The 24,067-nt window shown below is 38.6% G+C and overlaps 1 protein-coding gene across 4 annotated transcripts in view; it reads left to right on the top strand.

Annotated features, from left to right (window-relative positions):
* CSPP1 (centrosome and spindle pole associated protein 1) overlaps positions 1 to 24,067 on the top strand; it is a 113,642-nt gene that overhangs the window by 78,440 nt on the left and 11,135 nt on the right. For all 4 annotated transcript variants that reach the window (XM_010848454.1, XM_010848452.1, XM_010848451.1 and 1 more), the window contains 8 exons: positions 2,617 to 2,766; positions 3,361 to 3,507; positions 8,711 to 8,815; positions 10,485 to 10,551; positions 11,179 to 11,296; positions 15,405 to 15,541; positions 19,196 to 19,327; positions 21,430 to 21,476. In XM_010848454.1, coding sequence (XP_010846756.1) covers positions 2,617 to 2,766; positions 3,361 to 3,507; positions 8,711 to 8,815; positions 10,485 to 10,551; positions 11,179 to 11,296; positions 15,405 to 15,541; positions 19,196 to 19,327; positions 21,430 to 21,476 — 903 coding nt within the window. The remainder of the gene's footprint in view (positions 1 to 2,616; positions 2,767 to 3,360; positions 3,508 to 8,710; positions 8,816 to 10,484; positions 10,552 to 11,178; positions 11,297 to 15,404; positions 15,542 to 19,195; positions 19,328 to 21,429; positions 21,477 to 24,067) is intronic.

Raw genomic sequence — 24,067 nt, 5'->3', positions numbered from 1 at the left:
TGGAAACAGTGTCAGACTTTATTTTTTTGGACTCCAAAATCACTGCAGATGGTGATTGCAGCCATGAAATTAAAAGACACTTACTCCTTGGAAGGAAAGTTATGACCAGCCTAGACAGCATATTAAAAAGCAGAGACATTACTTTGCCAACAGAAGTCCATCTAGTCAAAGCTATGGTTTTCCCAGTTGCCATGTGTAGATGTGAGAGTGGAACCATAAAGAAAGCTCAGCACTGAAGAATTGATGCTTTTAAACTCTGGTGTTGGAGACAACTCTTGAGAGTACCTTGGACTGCAAGCAGATTCAACCAGTCCATCCTAAAGGAGATCAATCTTGTATATTCATTGGAAGGACTGATGCTGAAATTGAAGCTCCAATACTTTGGCCGCCTGATGGGAAGAACTGATTCATTGGAAAAGACCCTGATGCTGGGAAAGATTGAAGGCAGGAAGAGAAGGGGATGACAGAGAGTGAGATAGTTGGCTGGCATCACCGACTCGATGGACATGAATTTAAGCAAGCTCCAGGAATTGGTGATAGACAGGGAAGCCTGGCTTGCTGCAGTCCTTGGGGTCACAAAGAGTTGGACGTGTCTGACTGAACTGAGGGTAGAATTTAGGGAAAAATAAAGAAATCTTGTCATTTTGTAGTCTTTTGTTGTTTGTAAGGTAGGTTTAAATATATTTTCTTATTAAACCTCACAACTCTCTGAGGAAGGTATTACTATTTTTATTTTAAGACCAATAAAAGGCTGAGGCTCACCTGTGGTGGCAGAACTAGCACGTTGACCCCAAGTGTCCTAACTTTAAGTGTCATACCTAGAGATTCCACACTCTCCAGTGTCTTTCTTCTGGCAAAAAACTAGTAGTATTGTGGGAAACTTTGACTTACTAGTTTCAGAATAAGCACAATCTTCAGTTCTCCTAGCCTATAAAATGGTGGTTTATGTATTTTTTCTTTTAGGAGTCTGTTAAAATCTCCTGCTTTCCCTCCAAACAAAATCTATTCCAGAGCTCCAAGAAAATGTAAAATAGCTAAATGGTATTTATTAATATCAACAATATAGTGTCAGACAAAAAGAATCCCTAAACTTAAGTGTTAAAAGAAATGTTATAAAATGTTCAGATCTGTGCATAAAGATTCAAAGGAAGCCTTAGCTCCATGTCTGCATAAATAGGTTTTAACCCTAAAAAAGTTATACCATTATTAGTTTTAGTGCAGCAGAAGTCTTCATGTGCTTCAAATTTGGTGATTAATACATGTGAGTGTTTAGATGTCATTTTAAACTGCAACTTTAAAAATAATTAGCAAGTTTAATAAACTATTTGCAGGACCATTGAACTACTTTTGTATTATATGGTTTGCAAACCATTGACCTGAGCAATAACTTTTCTCTTTCTGTTGAAGAGCTGTGTGGCACTTTTGTTGGATTGATATTTCTGTGGATTCATTAGGTGTGAGATCATTTATGATTGTGACCCATTAATGGTGAAGTGACCTGGTGATTGTGATTATTTTTTTTCATGGAGGAGAGAAAGGGAACTGAGTGTTCAGTGTGTGGTTTTATTGTATGGTTCATGAATGATGTTTTCTTTAGGGCTATTGTAATTGAGGAGGTGATTTAGGACTAAGTGGTGTGTATGTACACACCACTTAGTCCTAAATATTAGGACTGTACATATTTAAAAGGTTTGTGATAAATGTTGGAAAAAGCCCTAGCATGTAAAGTTGTGGCATAGGTAAGAAGACTGCAGTTCTTATAGCTCAAAAGTTTGACAGCACTAAATATAGTAACCTTGAGACTAGAGGAAATGCAGACAAGAACTCTTAAAATATTGTGAATAGTCATGATCAGTCCATACTTAAGAGGGATAAAAATTTATTGATATCCTTAAACCAGCATCATGAATCCTCAGGTCCCATGCTGTCATTCTTCTCTGTCTCATTCATGAAGGATGTAGACTATCTCTCAGAGTCTTCTTCCTGTCACATCTTAGACTTTGCCTTGTAGTATTCACCTAGAATACTCAGCACTGCAGGTTTCAGGTGGCATTCAAACAAAACTTAATTATGAATCCTTGTAGCTGACATCTTCATATACCTTACATCTTGTCATTAGAAAGGAAATAAAGGCTATTCTAGGGAAGAGATTTCTACTTAAAAATGGTTGCTAAAACATTTCACTGCTGTTTCAGGATACTAGTCACAAGGAACTTTGAGACATAGTAGTAGTAGTCATTATAGAATAACATAATCATTAATTACTAAGTATTGGGCCTTCTACATAGGAACTTTTATGTTTTTTACATACATATTTTCATTTCAATCTTTGAGCAGTACTTGGAGATATAGACATTAGTAACTCTTTTTACCAAATGACAAAACTGAACCAGAAAGTTTCATAAGGTCTGTGGGAGCTGGAATTTTACTTGGAGCTCTTATCATTATATCATGGGGCCTCTCTAGTACAATACAGGAAACTGAAAAATTTAGGAACTTACTTTTACTTACAAAAGCAGGATATAAAGGTTGAATTCATAGGATAAAAGGGTAAATTAAGTGGTATTGTAACTTTTCAGTAGTTTCACAAAGTAGTAACTAGATTTAATTCTTTAGATTGAGGAAAAGAAGCAAAGAGAAGAAGCAGAGCGAGAGAGATTAAGAATTGCTGAAGAAAAAGAAGAAAAACGGCTTGCAGAACAGAGAGCTCGAATCCAGCAAGAGTATGAAGAGGAGCAGGAAAAGAAAAGGGAGAAAGAGGAGGAGGTGTGTTTTTTCCTACTCTCTTTTTCTGCTTAGTCTGAGAGTGAACTCCTTACTTTGACTTGAAAAGATACCTATTACTCACAAAGGAGAACAGTCTTGGAGTACATTTAGAAAATAGCAGATCATTATGCATTTGTTAGATGTTATTTTATAAAAATGAAATAACTAAATTAAGAAAAGAGATAAATGATGACTTTTTTTATAGCCAAAAAATAGTTTAGACTGACTAGCATGTTGTAATATTTTAGATGCCTAATATTTTATTATTAAGCAGACGAGTATGTCATCTATGGGCTTCCTTGATAACTCAGCAGTAAAGAATCTGCCTGCAGTGCAGGAGACACAGGTTTGATCCCTGGGTCGAGAAGATCCCCTGGAGGAGAAAATGGCAACCCACTCCAGTATTCTCACCTGGAAAATCCCATGGCCAGAGGAGCCTGGTGGGCTATAGTCCAAAAGGGTTGCAAAGAACTGGACACAACTGAGTGATATGAGGACATATCATCTATACCCTCCGTTTTATCTCTTTATTTCACACAAATACGAATGAACTGAATGTGTGTATGGAGTGTGTATTTTTTCTTTATTTTAAAGCAAAGACTGAAAAACGAAGAGCTTATTCGGTTAGCTGAAGAAAGACGAAAAGAAGCAGAAAGAAAGAAGAAAGAAGAAGAAGAAAAACATAATCTACAACTTCAGCACTACTATGAAAGAGAAAACATGATTGGGGAAGATACAAAGGTAAGTTTCAGACAAAAATGTCTGTGGAACCCATTGTTTAACCCATTTTCCCTGTAAAAGTAGAGTGGTCAGCAAAAAGAGAGCAGAGGAGGTGCTTTTGTCTCTACTTTGTCATGGTGCTTTTCTGGGTGCAGTGCACTGAACTTCCTGTATTAGATGATGTCACTGTGCTTTGTGGTATTTTCCCTGCTGGGAACAGAGTAGTCTTGTTCCCATGGTCCATAGACCAGCACCCTACAAACTGTTTCTGATAAGATTGAAAGTGTTTGGAAACTTTCATAGCAATTTGTCATTGTAATTTAATGTCTGTTGAATCTGTTTAAAAAAAAAAAAAAGTTGGGTTTGGATTTTGTAACATCTGTTAAAAGTTTTTATTAGCTAGTACAGTTGACCCTTGAACCAAGCCCAGGGGTTAATCCATGTGTGTAATTGATAATTGGCCCTCCATACTTACAGTTCCTACACGTCTGTGTAATCAGCCCACCACTGCCTGTAGTACTGCAGCATTTGATACAGAAAAATCTCTCTGTGGAAGTGGACCTGTGTGATTCAAACCTGCATTGTTCAAGGATCAACTGTAATTCATTCTTACTCTTTTATGCATCTGTCCATGATGGATTGGAAATTAAAAAAGAAACTTGTGGCTCACTGCAGATTGATTTGAAGTCCATGTTTCTGAGATGGGGGTTGATTCACCCTTAGATGCGTGAATCTAAGTTATTAGACAGGTGTTTTCTCTCTAGAAAATCAGTTGGCCCTTATGAAAATCCAGTTCATATCTTTGCTTATATTTCAGAGCTGTATTTAAAATTTAGTCATGTCCATCTGTTTTGCAACCCCATGGACTGTAGCCCACAGACTCGTCTGTCCATGGGATTTCCCAGGCAAGAATACTGGAGTGGGTTGCCATTTGCTTCTCCAGGGGATCTTCCTGGCGCACGAATTGAGCCCACATCTCCTGCGTTGGCAGGCAGATTCTTTACCACTGAGCCCATAGTATCACTAGGGACTTAATAAAAATTCATCTTCCTGGTCTCATCTACAGTGTAGCTGATTTGTTGTTGTTCGGTCACTAAGTCATGTCCAACTCTTTGACCCCACGGACTGCAGCACACCAGGTTTCTCTCTTCTTCACTGTCTCCTGGAGTTTGCTCAAACTTATGTCTGTTGAGTCGGTGATGCCATCCAAGCATCTCATCCTCTGTCTGTCCCTTCTCTCCTGCCCTCAGTCTTTCTCAGCAGTATCTAACTAACCCAAAGCGGTTTGGATGCAGTTGGCTTGTGAACCATACGTTGGAAAACACCATATCTTATAGGTTTAGCCCAATTTAATTTTTAAAATATTGTTTTCAGAAATTTAGATTTATGCAGACATTATTTCTTCTAAGTAGAGTTGACAAAAAGATTACTTGGAACAACAGACTGGTTCCAAATAGGAAAAGGAGTACGTCAAGGCTGTATATTGTCACCCTGCTTATTTAACTTATATGCAGAATACATCATGAGAAACGCTGGACTGGAAGAAACACAAGCTGGAATCAAGATTGCCGGGAGAAATATCAATAACCTCAGCTATGCAGATGACACCATCCTTATTGCAGAAAGTGAAGAGGAACTAAAAAGCCTATTGATGAAAGTGAAAGTGGAGAGTGAAAAAGTTGGCTTAAAGCTCAACATTCAGAAAATGAAGATCGTGGCATCTGGTCCCATCACTTCATGGGAAATAGATGGGGAAACAGTGGAAACAGTGTCAGACTTTATTTTTTTGGGCTCCAAAATCACTGCAGACAGTGACTGCAGCCATGAATTTAAAAGACGCTTACTCCTTGGAAGAAAAGTTATGACCAACCTCGATAGCATATTGAAAAGCAGAGACATTACTTTGCCAACAAAGGTCCGTCTAGTCAAGGCTATGGTTTTTCCTATGGTCATGTATGGATGTGAGAGTTGGACTGTGAAGAAGGCTGAGTGCTGAAGAATTGATGCTTTTGAACTGTGGTGTTGGAGAAGACTCTTGAGAGTTCCTTGGACTGCAAGGAGATCCAACCAGTCCATTCTAAAGGAGATCAGCCCCGGGATTTCTTTGGAAGGAATGATGGTAAAGCTGAAACTCCAGTATTTTGGCCACCTCATGCAAAGAGTTGACTCATTGGAAAAGACTCTGATGCTGGGAGGGATTGGAGGCAGGAGGAGAAGGGGACAATAGAGGATGAGATGGCTGGATGGCATCGCTGACTCGATGGACGTGAGTCTGAGTGAACTCCGGGAGTTGGTGATGGACAGGGAGGCCTGGCGTGCTGCGATTCATGGGGTTGCAAAGAGTTGGACACGACTGAGCGACTGAACTGAACCTAACTGAGTGTGCTGCTCTGGTGTATTTATGGTGTGTTTTGGTCACTGTTCAATATATAATCTTCTGCAGATAACATGAGCCATTTCTGACTGGGGCAAATATACTCTTTGAATTTCTCACCCCCAGGTTTTATGGTTATAGAAATAAGTATTCACAATTTGAATTTGCTGAAATGTTGTTTAAAGGGGAATCTATGAGTCAGATCTATATTTTTGTTCTATTTTCAGTGTTCCAGGAACATAAGGCTAACATCCTTCATTCTTAGGATATATAATTGGATATATATTTTCTCAGCCTTTTAAAATATATCAATCAAGTGTCATATCACTCACATTTTTAATTGATAAAGTTTGTTTTTTAGAGCAGTGTTTGGTTTATAGCAGAATTGAATGGAAAGCAGAGAATATTTTATTGTAAAATTGATTATTTGAAAATCAAAGTTGTTTTTCACAGTTCTGGTTCTGCCACTTATTACACCTAAAAAAATGCTTCAGTTCAGTTCAGTAGCTCAGTCGTGTCCGACTCTCTGCGACCCCATGAATCGCAGAACGCCAGGCCTCCCTGTTCATCACCAACTCCCAGAGTTCACTCAGACTCACGTCCATCGAGTCAGCGATGCCATCCAGCCATCTCATCTTCTGTCGTCCCCTTCTCCTCCTGCCCCCAATCTCTCCCGGCATCAGAGTCTTTTCCAATGAGTCAACTCTTTGCATGAGGTGGCCAAAGTACTGGAGTTTCAGCTTTAGCATCATTCCTTCCAAAGAACACTCAGGACTGATCTCCTTTAGAATGGACTGGTTGGATCTCCTTGCAGTCCAAGGGACTCTCAAGAGTCTTCTCCAACACCACAGTTCAAAAGCATCAATTCTTTGGCACTCAGCTTTCTTCACAGTCCAACTATCACAGCCATACATGACTACTGCAAAAACCATAGCCTTGACTAGACGGACCTTTGTTGGCAAAGTAATGTCTCTGCTTTTTAATATGCTGTCTAGGTTGGTCATAACTTTCCTTCCAAGGAGTAAGCGTCTTTTAATTTCATGGCTGCAGTCACCATCTGCAGTGATTTTGGAGCCCAGAAAAATGAAGTCTGACACTGTTTCCACCATTTCCCCATCTATTTCCCATGAAGTGATGGGACCAGATACCATGATCTTCATTTTCTGAATGTTGAGCTTTAAGCCAACTTTTTCACCCTCCTCTTTCACTTTCATCAAGAGGCTTTTTAGTTCCTCTTCACTTTCTGCCATAACGGTGGTGTCATCTGTATATCTGAGGTTATTGATATTTCTCCCAGCAGTCTTGATTCCAGCTTGTGCTTCTTCCAGCCCAGCGTTTCTCATGATGTATTCTGCATATAAGTTAAATAAGCAGGGTGACAATATATAGCCTTGATGGACTCCTTTTCCTATTTGGAACCAGTCTGTTGTTCCATGTCCAGTTCTAACTGTTGTTTCCTGACCTGCATATAGGGATATGTAATTTTATGACTGTTTATAGTTTAATTGTGATATATCAGAAAGTTTTAGAGCAGCTTTGTTCTTTTTAATGCATTTTACCCTCAATTTTGAAATTATCATTGCTAGCTGTTATTTTTTAATATATGTAGGCCTAAAATATATTTGTCTACTCTTTTAGTTTTTACTTTTTTGTCTGCATTTTTAATTTTTAGTCTGTATATTTTAATTAGTTGAAATTTGTTTTTTATCCTAATCTGAGTTATAATCTTAATGAGACATTGAATCCATTTATGTTTATCATAGCCAACGTATTTGATCATATTAATTGAATTTCTGACTTTTTTGTTTGTTTTTGTTTCCTTGACGGTTAATTGTTTGTTATGTGGACTATGCTTTCTTTGCTTCATTCTTTGCAGTCCTTTAGAAGGTTTAATTTGTTGCTATACTTCTGCTTGTTGTCACCTAGAGTTTCTTTTTAAATATTGTCTCTCATATATTTCTAATTGTATTAGTCATTAGTGAAAGTAATATTTGATTTTGTACTATGCAGAATGAACAATTTAACATCCACCTTTAGAAATACACATTTATATTTTTACCCAGCCAATCATTATTGCGTTTTTTTGGGAGTATTTGTGTTGCCAGCATTTTGATTTTAATATGAAGTTGGGAGCTATTAGCTTTATTACACCATGATCTGAAACCCTGTTTTCTTCTCTCATGGAGATGCAGAGCTCTGCTCTGACCCTTGATGTTCCTGGTGACAAGGGAATCTAGATTTTAGAGAATGATTTGAGCTGCTTTATATCATTTTCCCAGAAAGGATTTTTGTTTCTTTTTTGTTTTATCCTCTTTCTTTTTATTATTAAGACAGTTTTTTACTTTGGCTATATTTTTTTTGTTTTTGCTACTTTCCCGATATCTGGTATGCTATTGCTTTACTTCAGTTTGTTGAATTTTTTAATCCTAATCTGATAGTCATATTCTTTAATAAGGATATGTAAATCCATTTGTTTATCCTAACCAATATACTTGATCTTACCTAGTTTATTTTCTGACTTCTTGGATAGATATGTTTTTTAATGGACGGTAGTTGATTTACAATATTAATATATTGGTTTTGAGTGCACAACATAGTGATCTAATATTTTTATAGATTTTTTGGTAAATATTTTATTAAATTAAAGCAATAGTAGTCCGAACCTCTTTGGTGGTCTTGTTAACTATTAGGGTTGTGTGTGTTTGCATATGTGTATGTATACATGTATATGTGTGTGTATGCACACACAAACATGTTGGGGTATGTGTATATACACATAGACATATGTTGGGGAGTATGTGTGTATATGCATATATATATATATATTTCCCGCCCCTCTCCCCACATCAGCACTTGAGACAGCCTTCTCCTGTGGTTCCTGCTCTTCAGAATAAGATTGCAAGCAGACTCCAAAGACCTCCTTCAGTTGACAGCATTATAACTTCCTTTACTCAGGTATATGTTTTTTCTTTTGATTGTTCATCTAAGATTAAGGGGATTGAATGAGATTTTCTTATTCATCCTAATTAGCTAGATTACTTTTTTTCAGATTTGAAACATAGGTAATGTTTACATTAATTTGTCTGTTTCTTCAGTTGTAAATGGTAATACTTATAAATGATTAAACTTTGGTGCCCCGAAGTTTAAATTCTTTTGACAGCTCATAATTTAGGATGTGGCTCTTGTTCAGGTCCCTCAGGAAGGCTTTTTCTTTGATAATATATCTACTAGCTAGTTGTAGTTACACTAATAAAGTCCCTTGTACTTTAGACTGAATTACAATTAAAAGACAGCCAGGAAAATGTTCCAGAAAGGGTTGATCCTTGAGTTGACTCTTGAACAGTGAGTAGGAATTTGCCAAAAAGAGGATGAGGAAGAGCAACTTCCAGCACATGCAGAATCTTGGAGGGAACTGTAAGCCACGTGGCAGCATGGAGAATACATGGTTTGGTCTGGCCTGACCATGAGGTAGGGGAGGTGAAGGTTAGAACATATGCAGGGTGTTGTATGGAGTGCTAGGGGGCTTGACTTCATTCTATAGAATATCAGAGAGGCCAATTACTAGAATAGACAAAGGAATATATTAGAATGTCTTCCTCAACCTCACCCTCTGTGTTTCTGATTTAGTAGGTCTGTGGTCATGTATGGTGTTCATGTAATGTTTTAAGTAGGAAAATGACATGGCTGTGGTTGTCTTGCATAATGTTCTCTCAGGCAGTGGTATGGAGATGCATCATGGAGGTGGAGCAAAACTGTAAAGTTAAGATGCTTTTGCAGAAGCCCAGATGTGATTTTGAGGACCTAAACAGTGGCAGTGACATTAAGAACTGAGAAAGGGTGATAACTTCAAGATGTTTGTGAAACACAGATAGTGGTATATTGACTCTGTGTGGTGGGTCAGAGTCAATGACAACTTTATAGGGTAGGCAGTTGAAAATACAGGTCGTGGCCAAGGAAGGAGCTCTGCACCGGATTTGTAGTTTGCAAACTACTAACATTACTGTCTAAGTAGTATGATTGTCTCATGTGTGTTCAGGGGAAGTAGAGGGCTGAGGATCTAACAGTAGAGAATTATCACCACTTAGAACAAGGAAATAAAGTGTCAATGATAGTAGTTGCTACTGGCCAAGTAAAACAAGGGCTTAAAACGCCCATAGAATGCATTGCTGAGGGATCACTTGGTAGGAGCTGCAAAGGCAGTGGCTGGGAGGTGAGGAGTGAATGGGAATAAGGAAGCAGGTGCCATACTACTGCACATACTTTTTTTTTTTTTTAAAGAATGGCTGTGAAGGAAGGAGAGAATGGATGATAGATAGTGAGTGATGAAGGGTGAGGTTAGTTTTTTAAGCACAGCCTGATAGAAAGGTGGTAGAGAAAGAAGAGTCAGGGATGGAGGAGGTGGGGGTCCCCTGTCAGATACAGAGCACAGGTGAGTGTACTGTCTTTGGCTGGGGCAAGGCCGCTCCCATTGTAGTGGGAAGAAAAAACAGATATAGGTAAGTTTATAGATAGATTGGTTGGGAATCTGGTTCCTCATCTGTTTTTTTTTTTTTAGTTCCTCTTTTAAAGCTTCTGAGTAGGGAAGACATATACTGACTTTATCTTTGTCTTGATTGTTAAACAGGACAGTTCCATGTCCATGGCACAATCTCCTCCGGTACCTGCCAGGAAAAACCAGCTTCGTGCAGAAGGTAGAGCTGACTATTAAACCTGTAATCTAGACTGTTTCCTTTTTTCTAACTTTTTATTGTTCTGAAAAATAAGAATCACAGAATATTGCAAAATAGTACAGAGAGGTGCTGTGCATCCTCCCCGTAGCTTCCCTCAGCGTGGTGCAATATCAAAACCAGGAAATTGACATTGGCATGCTCTACGGACCTGTGTCTGGTTTCACTTACACTAATTTATGTGTTTTTGTGTGTAGTTCTGTGCATTTTTATCATGTGTAAATTGTGTAACTACCACACAATCAAGGTTACAGAATTGTAACCTTGTGTATCATACACATCCTTCCTTTGTGTATCATCACAAAGGAACTCCATTTTGCTGCTCCTTAATAGGGGAAGGCAGTCTCTCCCTCCCCTCAGGAATGTTTCTAAATGTTTGAAATTCTTGTATTGTCAGAAGTGTGTTTATGGGTTAATGTTATTATTAATGCTTAATAATGTCCATACAATACATCTATATATAAAGCCTTAAAAATAACTTTCCATAAAAATATAACTGAGCATTTAGCTTTATAAGTCAGGTTGTGTTTAGTGTTTAACCTTTTATTCATGTACCTCTCTTATTTTTCACTTATTGATGGGAATTTTCAGAGGAGAAAAAAAATGTAATTATGGAATTATCAGAAATGAGAAAACAGCTTCGTAGTGAAGAGCGACGTCTGCAGGGGCGGTTACTACACATTGATAGTGACGACGACGTTCATATAAGGCAAGTTCTGAATTCCATAGTTTTGTCTGTTCTTGTATTCTTTTCTGTCAGAATCAGGAATCAGAATCTGTCCAGCAATTTTACAGTTCTGGAACAGGATTAATTATCATAAACCCACATCTGTTAGAATTTTGCAAGCTTGAAAAAGGTGTTTAGTGGATTATTGGTGAAATTGTAATGATTGAAAATAGCTCTCCACCCCCATCCCCCCAGAAGAAATAAGCTAAATAATTATAGTCTAGTGGAGGGACTCACTTACTCTAGTGGTAAAGAATTGGCCTGCTGATACAGGAGACGCAGGAGACATGGGTTCGATCCTTGGGTCAGGAAGATCCCCTGGAGGAGGAAATGGCAACCCATTCCAGTATTCTTGCCTGGGAAACCCATGCACAGAGGAGCCTGGCAGGCTGTGGTCTGTGGGGTCACAAAGAGTCAGACATGACTAAGCACATTTCACAAGCAACAAGCAAGGGAGGGACTCAGTACAACTAATACAAAATAATGTGTGATTTCTTTAGTCTATTTGTGTTTGTAGTATATGGTATATTTTCTTTCTTTTCTTTTTTTGGTACAAGAGCTCTTTCTTTTAGCTAATATGCTATTTAATTCACATTCTTGAATTTTATGTAGATAAAGTTGCCTTCATAAAATGTTTCATTACAGTTGTGAAATCTATTCACTGTGAAAATATGGGATATTTAATGAATATTGATTTAACCAAATATAAAATATTTAAGTTGAGCGTTTTAATTGTCCCTCTGTACTGCCAGTAATGTATTTATGGCAGTGGTGATGACAGTGGTCGTATTGATAGGAGGAAGAAAGAAAAAAAGAAAGAAGTAGGACTTTCTTACGGCAAACCAAGAGTCTTATCCCTAACCATGACATTTTTAATAGGATTAGACAGTGACAAATCAGTAGTGGGAACAGGCCGTTCTTCAAGCTCTGTCTTTAGGACAGATTGTCTTACTACAGAGAAATCACTGCGTGAAAAATAATTGACTAGTTTAGGACTCAGATGGAGTCAGAAGTTGCTTCATAAGCTAATCTAGGTGATAAGGAATTCCAAGATAGGAAAGTGATAGTTGAAGAAGACATAGACTCAGTTCAGTTCAGTTCATTAGCTCAGTCGTGTCCGACTCTTTGCGACCTCATGAACTGCAGCACACCAGGCCTCCCTGTCCATCACCAACTGCTGGAGTCCACCCAAACCCATGTCCATTGAGTCGGTGATGCCATCCAACCATCTCATCCTCTGTCGTCCCCTTCTCCTCCTGCCCTCAACCTTTCCCAGCATCAGGGTCTTTTCCAATGAGTTAGCTCTTTGCATCAGGTGGCCAAAGTATTGGAGTTTCAGCTTCAACATCAGTCCTTCCAATGAACACCCAGGACTGATCTCCTTTAGGATGGACTGTTGATCTCCTTGCAGTCCAAGGGACTCTCAAGAGTCTTCTCCAACATCACAGTTCAAAAGCATCAACTCTTCGGTGCTCAGCTTTCTTTATAGTCCAATTCTCATATCCATACATAGACATAGACTAGACAATTAATCAACAATCTCCTTACCTCCCCTTTTTGGTCTTAAAACGTCAGGCATAGAAGCTTGGTCCTTGAAGGGAAAATAATAATAGGAGAAAACTTCAGAGATGGAATAACCAAAGACGGTTACTTTTTAAAACTGTTTTTAAAATATTTTCCTTCAACGGTGTATTGTTTCCTGAAATATTTATGTTCCAGCAAAATAGCTTACAGACTATCAAACACTTCCAATCGTTTTTGCCAAAAGGCCTCATAAGTTTTCTAAAGCAATATTCTTCAAACTGTAGGTTGCAGTCTTTTAGTAGCTTGTAAAATCAATGCAAGTGGGTAACTACCACATTTTCTTTGAAGAGTGTTTATCTTAAAAAAAAAAAAAAAAGTTTATTTTCGCATAATTTTAGATCACAGGAAAGTTGCAAACATAGTTTCTATAGACCCCTCACCCAGTTCTCCCTGTTTTTAACATCTTACATTCACAGGATGTTTGTCACAACTAAGAAGCTGACATTGGAATATTAACCACAATCTAAATCCCAGACTTTATGGATTTCTCCAGTTCTTCTATCAGTATCTTCTTTCTGTTCCAGGATTTAGTCAGTACAGGGCACCACACTGCATTTAGTTGTCATGTCTCCTAGTCTTCTCTGATCCAGGACAGTTTTTCAATCTTTCCTCGTATTTTTATGACTGTGACAGCCTAGGGAGATATTAGCTGGCTGTCCTATAAAATGTCCCCCAGTCTACATTTGTCTGATGTTTTCTCATGATTAGGCCAGGGTTAAGGGGTTTTGGAAAGAATAACACAGGGTAGCCTTCTCATCACATTGTATCAGGGGGTACAAGATGTGCATATGATGGAACCACTAAGTTTAGCACACTCTGGGAATAAGCTTTATCTCCTGGAGAGGGTGTCATCTATGTATATTTAGAATTCTGTTAGAATTCTTCTATAAGAAAGAATGTTCCTTCTCCTCTCTTTGTTTAGTTATCCAACCATTTACTTATATCACTGTTGTTTCATGTACATTTATTTTGTACTTTTTTGTTATCATCCAGTGTTATTTGTGGTGTTGCTTACTTCCCTGGTGGCTCAGACGGTAAAGCGTCTGCCTACAGTGTCTACACTGCGGGAGACCCGGGTTCAATCCCTGGGTCGGGAAGATCTCCTGGAGAAGGAAATGGCAACCCACTCCAGTACTCTTGCCTGGAAAATTCCATGGACGGTGGAACCTGGTGTTTTTTGAGCACTTTTTTACTCTGTTGCTGCAGAAGGCTCCAGGATCCTCTTGTGTATTCCTTGCCTCTGCCTTGGAATCAGCCATTTCTCTAAGGAGTCCTGGTTCCTCTTGGAGAACTGTGTCTATAAACCAGGCTCTTGGTGGACATAGCTAGATAATATACACATGTATATATACTAAGTCATAAACATCTGTTATTGTTGTGTCTATCAATTTGTATATTATCAATTTGTATATGCATTCAATTATACTGATATTTATGACTGTAGTCCAGGATATGGTAGGATTTTAATGTAGCATGTTAACCTGCATAATTATGCTTCACTTAGATTTTTGTTAGCATTCTCTAGGCGTGTTCTGGCTAAGTAAACAAGGTGAGGAAATGTCAAGATATAGACTGGCTAGGTAATGGAATGTTAACCCAAGGTGGTAATTTTCAACAAAGAATTCTTCTGTAGTCGGTCAACTACTTTGAAGTAATAGGTCAGTATTGGTTTTCTACATTTACTTTCAAGATGTTATAAATGCCTTAACTGTTGCAACTTTCCATATTCCAGACATACATATTCAATTAAATGTAATGGATTATTGACATTTTATTTCTTTTCATTCATAAACTGAAGACTATATGTGCTCTTTTTTGGCAAAACATTATAAGAAAGAGAAACCAGACAGCTTTTCAGTTTTCTCACTTGCAAATCTTGCATAATAATTTCTACCCCATGAGATTCTAGTGAAGAATAAATAGATATATTTATTGGAAAGTACCTTGTAAATTCTGTATGCTAACTTAAGTTAATATATGTTAGAATTGCCATCATTTAGCAAGAATTGGTTAAATATATTTTACTTCGGTGTAGTTTTCACTGTGTATTGTGATCAGAGACATCTTAGTGTTGGTTCTTTATTCCAGTTTTATAAATAGTTTCACAAAAAGAATCTCTTATTAATTAATTCATCATATTATTGAGTTCCTCATATATGTTAGGCATAGATGATGCAGTCAAATGTATAGTAAGTAGCAGAGCCGGTCTTTGAATCTTGATTTCTTTAACCAAAGACTACTGTTTCTACTACATGAACATTTTAAAGGTAAAGCTAATTCGTTCTATTCTTCCAATAAGATACTTTGCTTCTGAGCATTTTGAAAGATTACAGTGACCTTGTAAATTACCTGTTTTAATACAGGGAATTGAAATAACAGCTATTAGAATCAATTTTTATAATATACTGTAGTGAAAGATGCCAGATTTCTTGTATAGGGAGTTAAATGTCAACTCAGATTTTCTTCTCATAAAAACGCCTTTATCATAATGTGTTATTATCTATAGGAAAAGAGAAAGTTCCATGGATGTATTTGATATGGCCAGACATCGATTACAAGCTCCCGTCAGAAGACCGTCACCTAAGAGCTTAGACTCTGCTTCTTCTCAGAATATTCATGACTTTAAGGAGCTGAAAGATAGAGGTAAGAATGCTGCTATTTTAAAGGTAGAGCCAGAGTGTTCTACCCATATTCAAGGGTCTTTAAAGATATTTGTATCCTTTTTCTCAAGTAAAGTTTCATTTATGGTATCTATTTTAAGTGATAATGAATAAAACTTCTGTATTACTCTAGTTCTTCAGTTTACCAGTCTGGTGGGGATAGAGCTTTGGTGTAGTTATTTTCTTTTGCAGGGCATACAGCTCTTAAAGCCACAGGAGTGGATTAGATCAGTGACATAGTGTGAAGAGTGGCACCTGGCATTTAGTGGAGGATGGACAGCAAGATGAGCTTGGGAAAGAGATGAAGAAAAAGTCAGTGATTGGAGGAAAAGCAGGAGAATGTCAGTTCTGAAACTGAGGGAACAGAGTCTGCCAGGGAGGAGGGTTGTGTAAAGTGAATATTGGAAGGTGTCAGTCGCGTCAGAGGTCAGCGGTGACCTCAAATAGACCTTTTTTGGTGGAATTATTGGATCAGAAGCCAATTACCTTTGGAATGAGGATTGAATAATTAGGAAGCATGGTGTTGGAGGCAATAAGCATAAGAACCCTTGGAAGAAGCATGGCTTGGAAGGGGGGATCACAGGGTCTGGAACTGGAGGAACTTGTTAGGATACTGATGTGAAAGCTGTTAGAGAATTCAGAGGCTTATAGTATAGAGCAGGGAGGGAATAACCGCTGAAGAGAGCAGAGTGCCTGAGCAGCGGAGGAAATGAAGGATTGTTGAAGGGAGTAAGGAGGAGGAGAGAAAGCTAATTAGGGAAGTTGGCTTGCCAGGGTAACAAAGGCCTGGGAGACTGAAAATGTGTAGGGGAACCAGAATGTGTTATATGTGATTTTTATTCAGAAGCACTCTCAGAGCAGCCTTGGGAGCAGAGGAGGCAGGCTGTTGGATGGTGGTCATATGACCTATACCAGATGAGTTTACTTCTGTTTCTCATTTTAAAAGTAGTATCTATTTTAGAAGTTTTGAAAATTTAGAAAGAGAAGGAAACATCTCTTTACTCAAATCACCTAAATATAAAAATAGTTGATATTTGGTATATTTACTAGTCTTTCTGAGCTTAATTAAAATGAAAAAGATAAAAGCTAGATGTAATTATGTTATTCAGTTTTATTTTCCACTTAGATATACATGTCATCAATTACATATATCATAGTTTTTATGCTATGATTTATTGATTACTTATTATATGCCAGGCGTTCTATTAATCCAGTAGGTCTTAGAATTTCGTCAGGAGACTTTTTGAGGTCAAAACTATTTTTATTATAAACTAAGACATTATTTGTCCTTTCAATTTTTATTCTTTGAGAAGTTATATGGCATGTGATAACTTCATTGCTCTGAAGCTGATAGAATGTGTTTTTGTATTTTCATGTTTTCAAAGTTTCTTAGTTTTAATTTCTAATGTGATGTGTGGGACAGTGGTGAATAAAAGCTCTTTGGGGGTCCTTAACTTTTAAGAAGGTAGGTCTTCAAAACAAAAAGGTTTAAACCATAAAATTGGGAAATTCATTTCCCTGTTATCACAACTAGTCCTCATTCGTCATATGACTTAGTTGTTAATGTCTCTTGTTTTTACGGAGAGGAAACAGTCTGGAAGTGGGGAAGTCAGGTGAAGCCAAGTCCATGTGTCCAGAGCCTCTTCTGTTAACTTTGCTTTTAGTCATTTTCTACTCTTAGATATTCAGCATGTTCCCATTTTCCACTGTTGTTATGGAATAAGGTCTGGCTGGCTGCTTGTTGCTTAAAAAAGTCAATGCTTGTAAAAGTTGGTAGGAAGGAAAGTTGTTTTTGATCAGAATGCTGACAATCTAGGGAGATGGTAGACTCATTGTCCCCCTCAAAACCATCTCCGAAGATTCTGATGGACCATGAAAGTTCTTAAGTGGAAGAAGGGAAGTAATCTCAGTTAATCAGTGAGATGGGGGTCAGAGTCTTCGCCGTCCCCCAATCTGTGCAGGCTTGTGGACTCCTCCTGATCTTTCTTTAGGTGCTCTCTGATTCACACGGTTTATTTAGGAGATTACTGAAGGGGAAGCTAGGGAAGAGATATGGTCATCTGTTAATCACCTGTTCCTCATTTCTACATATGGAAAGAGTCAACAAATTAGGCAGGGTATTGCGTGATCAAAAGATTTGAAGTGGTTGAAAAGTTTACTGTAAAAAAAAAAATCAAAAACAAAAAAATGTATTGTTTTTACAGAATAAATTTATTGGAATGTGTACTGGGAGTAAGAGTTGAGGTTGTAAACAACTAAGTTAGTGTAATTTGGCTTCATATATGTAATGTGAGGTATTAATGTAATTCATATATTAAAGCAAAAATTGTTAACAGCAAAAAAAAAAAAGAATTTGAAAGGTGTGCTAGGGCTTGAGGTAAGTAGAACTTGGGGTGCCTGGTTTAAGGTTAGTGACAAGACAAAGGGACCACCTGCAGAGAATTCTTTCCTGCCAAAAGCTGCTTACAAACCCCCACTTGTCAGAACATCTTTCCGTTTCTGTGGGATCACATGTGAAGGTCCCTTTTCTGTAACTTCATGCTGACACAGGATGCTGTATTAGAGATGTTGACATGCTCTGTAGCATCTCTCTGCTGGCAGTCGTAGTTGCCCATTTACATATATGGGCAGAACAAGCTACAACTACTTTGATGCCCACGAAGATATTGATTAGTATGAGCAAAAGCGTTAATCCCATTCTCTTGAGGCCAGTTCTTGGAATTGTCCTAGCCATAAATTCAGTACTGCTCAAAATGGAGCAGTTTATGTTGTGGTTGCAGAACAGTCATCATGCACTTTCCCTCTGGTGAGAATTAAAAGTATCTGTAGACCAACTCAGGAATTGCAGCAGACACAAATCTGGAACTTTGTTGTCCTAATCATTAGCTGCTTGAACCTGCTTTTTGGTGACTCATGGAGGCCTGGGAGATTTCAGCCTTTCTATAAAAGGGGATGGAGGTTGGGGCACAGGATTCTGCTTGATTCTACTATGGGTCAAAAGACTTTTTAAATGTGTGAATTATATCTTTATTCTCAAGATTTAAAAATTAAGGTTTAACATGTTCATTCTGATCAGTGATGTTCTTGAACTTGTGCCATAAGTGAATTCTTAGACTGTCATTTCCTCCAGAAATGACATCCCTCTTAAAGCTCCAGCCAGCCTGTAAAATTGTTTTTGTTTTTTGGCATGATATTTACACATATTAATTGGCCAATAACATTATGTTTTCGTTTTTCCAGTACATTTGAGGGCTCAGCTGTGATTCAGTGTCTGGTAGCTGCCAGAGTCACAGCCATCTGACTGACTGATGGCTTGGATGCTCCTGCACATGGTTGCAGGCTCTGGGTAGTGTCTTGGGGAAGTGGGGAGTTGGGATGGAGTATGTGGCAGTAAGATGCTGCTTGTTCTGGGGCTCCCTTATAATGTTGAGTTTGTGAAAACGTATTTATTTAAAGAATATTAATTTCATGTTCATTAGTTGTATGATGATGTGCTTTGACTTTGCTGATGTCTCATTATTTATATTGTTTCTTGATTTTGAATTTAGGTTATTCATATGTTATCTATAGTGAAGTTTTATAAAATCTCATTTGGAAACAAGATTTAACTTGGTTATATAACTTATTTTTGTACCAGATTCAGAAACGCGAGCTGATCTGAAATCTATGTACCCAGATGATCCAAGAGATAATGACACCTTGGAGATAGAACAACAAGCCTTGCTAAGAGAGCAGCAGAAGAGACTGAATAAACTAAAAATGCAGGAAGGTGCTAAAGGCAAAAAATAATCATTGCTATTTCAGATCACTTCAGTGGGTTGTTCTTCTGTCGGCTTTCTTTCTCCATCTCTAATATTGATTTCAGTCCAAGGCAAGCTGCCTCCACTGGCAGCCCCATGCTCACATGCCCCTTTGGTCTGTAGTCCCAGAAAAGAGTAAGTTCCAGAGAGGGCTCTGATTGGCTGTCCATGCATGAGAGGAGTCCATCCATTCACTGTAGCCAGAAGGGTTGAGTTCCTTGATGAGGCCAGGAGACATCTGAACCAGGGGAAAGAATGCCTGGCATACACACCAGTGTCCTGGGGGACATTTCTACCGTGTGTGTCTGTGGGTTTTGACAGAGCATAAAATCTTTATGAATAAGCTCCATACTGGGCTATAAGTATGCTGCTGCTAAGTCACTTCAGTTGTGTCCGACTCTGTGCAGCCCACCAGGCTCCCCCGTCCCTGGGATTCTCCAGGCAAGAACACTGGAGTGGGTTGCCATTTCCTTCTCCAATGCATGAAAGTGAAAAGTGAAAGTGAAGTCGCTCAGTCGTGTCTGACTCTATGCAACCCCATAGACAGCAGCCTACCAGGCTCCTCTGTCCATGGGATTTTCCAGGCAAGAGTACTGGAGTGGGGTGCCATTGCCTTCTCTGGGGCTATAAGTATATCTCTGTGTAATTAGCTAATCAGCAGATAACTTACTGAGTGCCTACTATGAGCGTGGGTACTGCCCATATCCAGGGAATATGGGGATGAATGAAATACGCTGCTGCTCTCAAGGAATTTATACTCTATTGGAAGAGTTAGATGCTAAGTAAGTGTAAGTGTGATGAATGTTGCAAAGGAGAAATCTAGGGTCCCTTGGGAGTGTGTAACTGGAGGTGGGGTGGGCAGCCAGGGGTGGAGTGGAGCTAGTGGCCTCAGAACATCGATGGGTCCTGCATGGCCCTCGCAATATCTCACCAGTTTTGCCTGCCTTCAGGCCATGGAGTGCAGCCATGGAAAATGAGTCATAAAATACAACAGTTAAGCAACAAGAATAGAAGGAGACAGTCCTACCAGTTATTTTTAGGAAAATTAAAAACCCTACTTAGCAGGCTTGTCTGACCAGCAGAATCTGAGGAGCCTGTTTTGACCACATGAGAGGATCACAGGAGTAAGTTGTGTACCATGTCAGGCCCAGATCACAGGGCAAGACTTCAGTGGAGGGGATAGGGCACTTCCTCCCTCCATCTGTACAGAATTTTTAACAGTGGTCTTATTGATCACCCTCCGATAAAAGAGTAACCCAAAGATAAATAGTAGGCATTTCATCGGGAGAGAAGCAATTGCAGTCTTCAATCGTTACACCCATTTTGGTGGAACTTTCCCTTAGGTGACCTAGCTGATGATCTGATCTGGTGTGATATTGGCAACTCGGGGACTGCTTATGGGCTAATCTCAGCCTATGTGAATATAGGTCCATTTTGGCATGGAGGGTATACACCCTCTATGGCAACCACCCCAGTTTCTACCAAACACTGTGATGACTGAATTCATAAGAATATGATTGAATTCACAACAATCAAAAACATAGCTATAAAGGAATACAGGCTACCAATAGTAGTGTATTTATTCCCAAAGGCAATAGCTAAAAGGCTAAAATGCGCTATTCAGAGGAACACATTGAACCCTGGTCATATCAGAGAGGCCTTTGGGATAGCTGATCCAAAATTCTTCACCCCTGAAACCAGGCGCTTGGAGTTGAATTCATTTCCTTCAATTCCACATAAGGGAGTTGTTTAACTCTTCTCAACAATTTTCTACACAGATTGCAGAAATACGAGAAGAGATGGTTATGTTTGTATAGGCATCAGTTTTAAATTCACAGTGATTTTACTTTTATTTATTTATTAAATGTGAATGGAAGAATTTTATGCAGCTGGAATGAATTGGATGCTGAGTTATATTTATTGATAAACAAGTAGTATCTTTAAAATATTCTGAAATGTGATCATTGAAAAGTAATTTCCAGTAAGGAATTAATTACAAAAGATGCTCTAAAATTTACTTGTAAAGTATTTTCTAACCTTTTATCTCATTTTTACCCCTCATTGACTACAGTTGACTTGGATGCTGTCCCAAGCACTAAAGTACGGGACCACAGAATGGTAAGAAAACAGTTATAATTTTTCAAGCTAGTTTTTGAGTGATAGAAGATTTTAGGAACATGGTAAGGGAGTATTCCAATTTTGAATTCTTCAGAAATACTGAGTTAAGAAAGAATTTAAATCTTGTCCCATCAGTGTTATGGGTAGCCAAAGTCTAATATGTAGAGAAAGCATAGTGTAATGAATAGGACTGACCAAGAATAGGACTCTAGGGCTAGGCTGTTCAAGTTAGTATGTTGTTAGCTGTGTGACTTTAGGCAAGGTACTTAATGTTTTATTTAATCTTTTTTTGCCTCAGTTTCCTAGTCTGTAAAATGGGATGATAGTACTTATCTCTGAGGGTGGCTGTAAGATTAAAATCAACCAATATCTGCAAGCACATAAGGATAGGCCTATAAATGTTTAGTATTAACTGGATAAAAAAATGGCTCAAAGGCTATTGTGAGGATTAAATGAGATAAAACATTAAAAACCCTATGGGCCTGTCCCATAATGAATGCGATCAGTTTTAGTGCAGTCAGTAGTGGTGGGAGTAAGAGTCTGTAATTCATGCAGTGGTGAGACCTGTAAAGGGCATAACTTATCCTAAGAAAGGGACATCTGTGTGAAGACTAAAGAGGGAGGGGACCAGCCATTTTAGTTCAGCAGATATTTGTGGAATACTTACTGTAGACCAGATAATATTGTATGTGCCCGCGGGCACAGGAATGAACAAAAATCTTTGCCCTCAGAGGGATTACTTTCACTCAGTTGTGTCCAACTCTTTGCGACTCCATGGACTGTACTGTCCATGGAATTCTCCAGGTCAGAATACTGGAGTGAGTAGCTTTTTCTTTCTCCAGGGGATATTCCCAAGCTAGGGATTGAACCCAGGTCTCCTGCATTGCAGGCAGATTCTTTACCAGATGAGCCACAAGAGAAGCCAAGAAACAAGGAGAAATTATAAAATATTTAGTTGGTAGGTCTAAGATGCCCACCAGACAGACAGTTGGGAGGTGGCAAATAGATGGCTAAGAGGAAAAGTTTGGGGGAAGATTGAGGTTGGAAATAAATTTAATCTTCCCCACACTAATAATACAGGTAATATTATCTCCATTTTCAGATTTTAAAAATAAGGCTCAGCTAGAGTATGAAACAGGCTGAACAGTATGAAAAGGCAAAATGATAGGATACTGAAAGAGGAACTCCCCAGGTCAGTAGGTGCCCAGTATGCTACTGGATATCAGTGGAGAAAAAGCTCCAGAAAGAAAGAAGGGATGGAGCCAAAGCAAAAACAATACCCAGCTGTGGATGTGACTGGTGATAGAAGCAAGGTCTGATGCTTTAAAGAGCAATATTGCATAGGAACCTGGAATGTCAGGTCCATGAATCAAGGCAAATTGGAAGTGGTCAAACAAGAGATGGCAAGAGTGAATGTCGACATTCTAGGAATCAGTGAACTAAAATGGATTGGAATGGGTGAATTTAACTCAGATGACTATTATATCTACTACTGTGGGCAGGAATCCCTCAGAAGAAATGGAGTAGCCATCACGGTCAACAAAAGAGTCTGAAATACAGTACTTGGATGCAATCTCAAAAATGACAGAATGATCTCTGTTCGTTTCCAAGGCAAACCATTCAATATCACAGTAATCCAAGTCTATGCCCCAACCAGTAACGCTGAAGAAGCTGAAGTTGAATGGTTCTATGAAGACCTACAAGACCTTTTAGAACTAACACCCAAAAAAGATGTCCTTTTCATTATAGGGGACTGGAATGCAAAAGTAGGAAGTCAAGAAGCACCTGAAGTAACAGGCAAATTTGGCCTTGGATACGGAATGAAGCAGGGCAAAGACTAATAGAGTTTTGCCAAGAAAATGCACTGGTCATAACAAACACCCTCTTCCAACAACACAAGAGAAGACTGGACACATGGACATCACCAGATGGTCAACACCGAAATCAGATTGATTATATTCTTTGAGGCCAAAGATGGAGAAGCTCTATACAGTCAACAAAAACAAGACCAGGAGCTGACTGTGGCTCAGATCATGAACTCCTTATTACCAAATTCAGACTTAAATTGAAGAAAGTAGGGGAAACCCCTATACCATTCAGGTATGACCTAAATCAAATCCCTTATGATTTTACAGTGGAAGTGAGAAATAGATTTAAGGGCCTAGATCTGATAGATAGAGTACCTGATGAACTATGGAATGAGGTTCGTGACATTGTACAGGAGACAGGGATCAAGACCATCCCCATGGAAAAGAAATGCAAAAAAGCAAAATCGCTGTCTGGAGAGGCCTTACAAATAGCTGTGAAAAGAAGAGAAGCGAAAAGCAAAGGAGAAAAGGAAAGATATAAACATCTGAATGCAGAGTTCCAAAGAATAGCAACAAGAGATAAGAAAGCCTTCCTCAGCGATCAATGCAAAGAAATAGAGGAAAGCAACAGAATGGGAAAGACTAGAGATCTCTTCAAAAAAATTAGAGATACCAAGGGAACAGTTCATGCAAAGATGGGCTCGATAAAGGACAGAAATGGTATGGACCTAACAGAAGCAGAAGATATTAAGAAGAGGTGGCAAGAATACACAGAAGAACTGT

This window comes from Bison bison, unplaced genomic scaffold, assembly GCF_000754665.1.
Source record: "Bison bison bison isolate TAMUID 2011002044 unplaced genomic scaffold, Bison_UMD1.0 scf7180017864267, whole genome shotgun sequence".
Classification (NCBI taxonomy): domain Eukaryota; kingdom Metazoa; phylum Chordata; class Mammalia; order Artiodactyla; family Bovidae; genus Bison; species Bison bison.
This window is presented reverse-complemented; position numbering and strand designations above follow the sequence as displayed.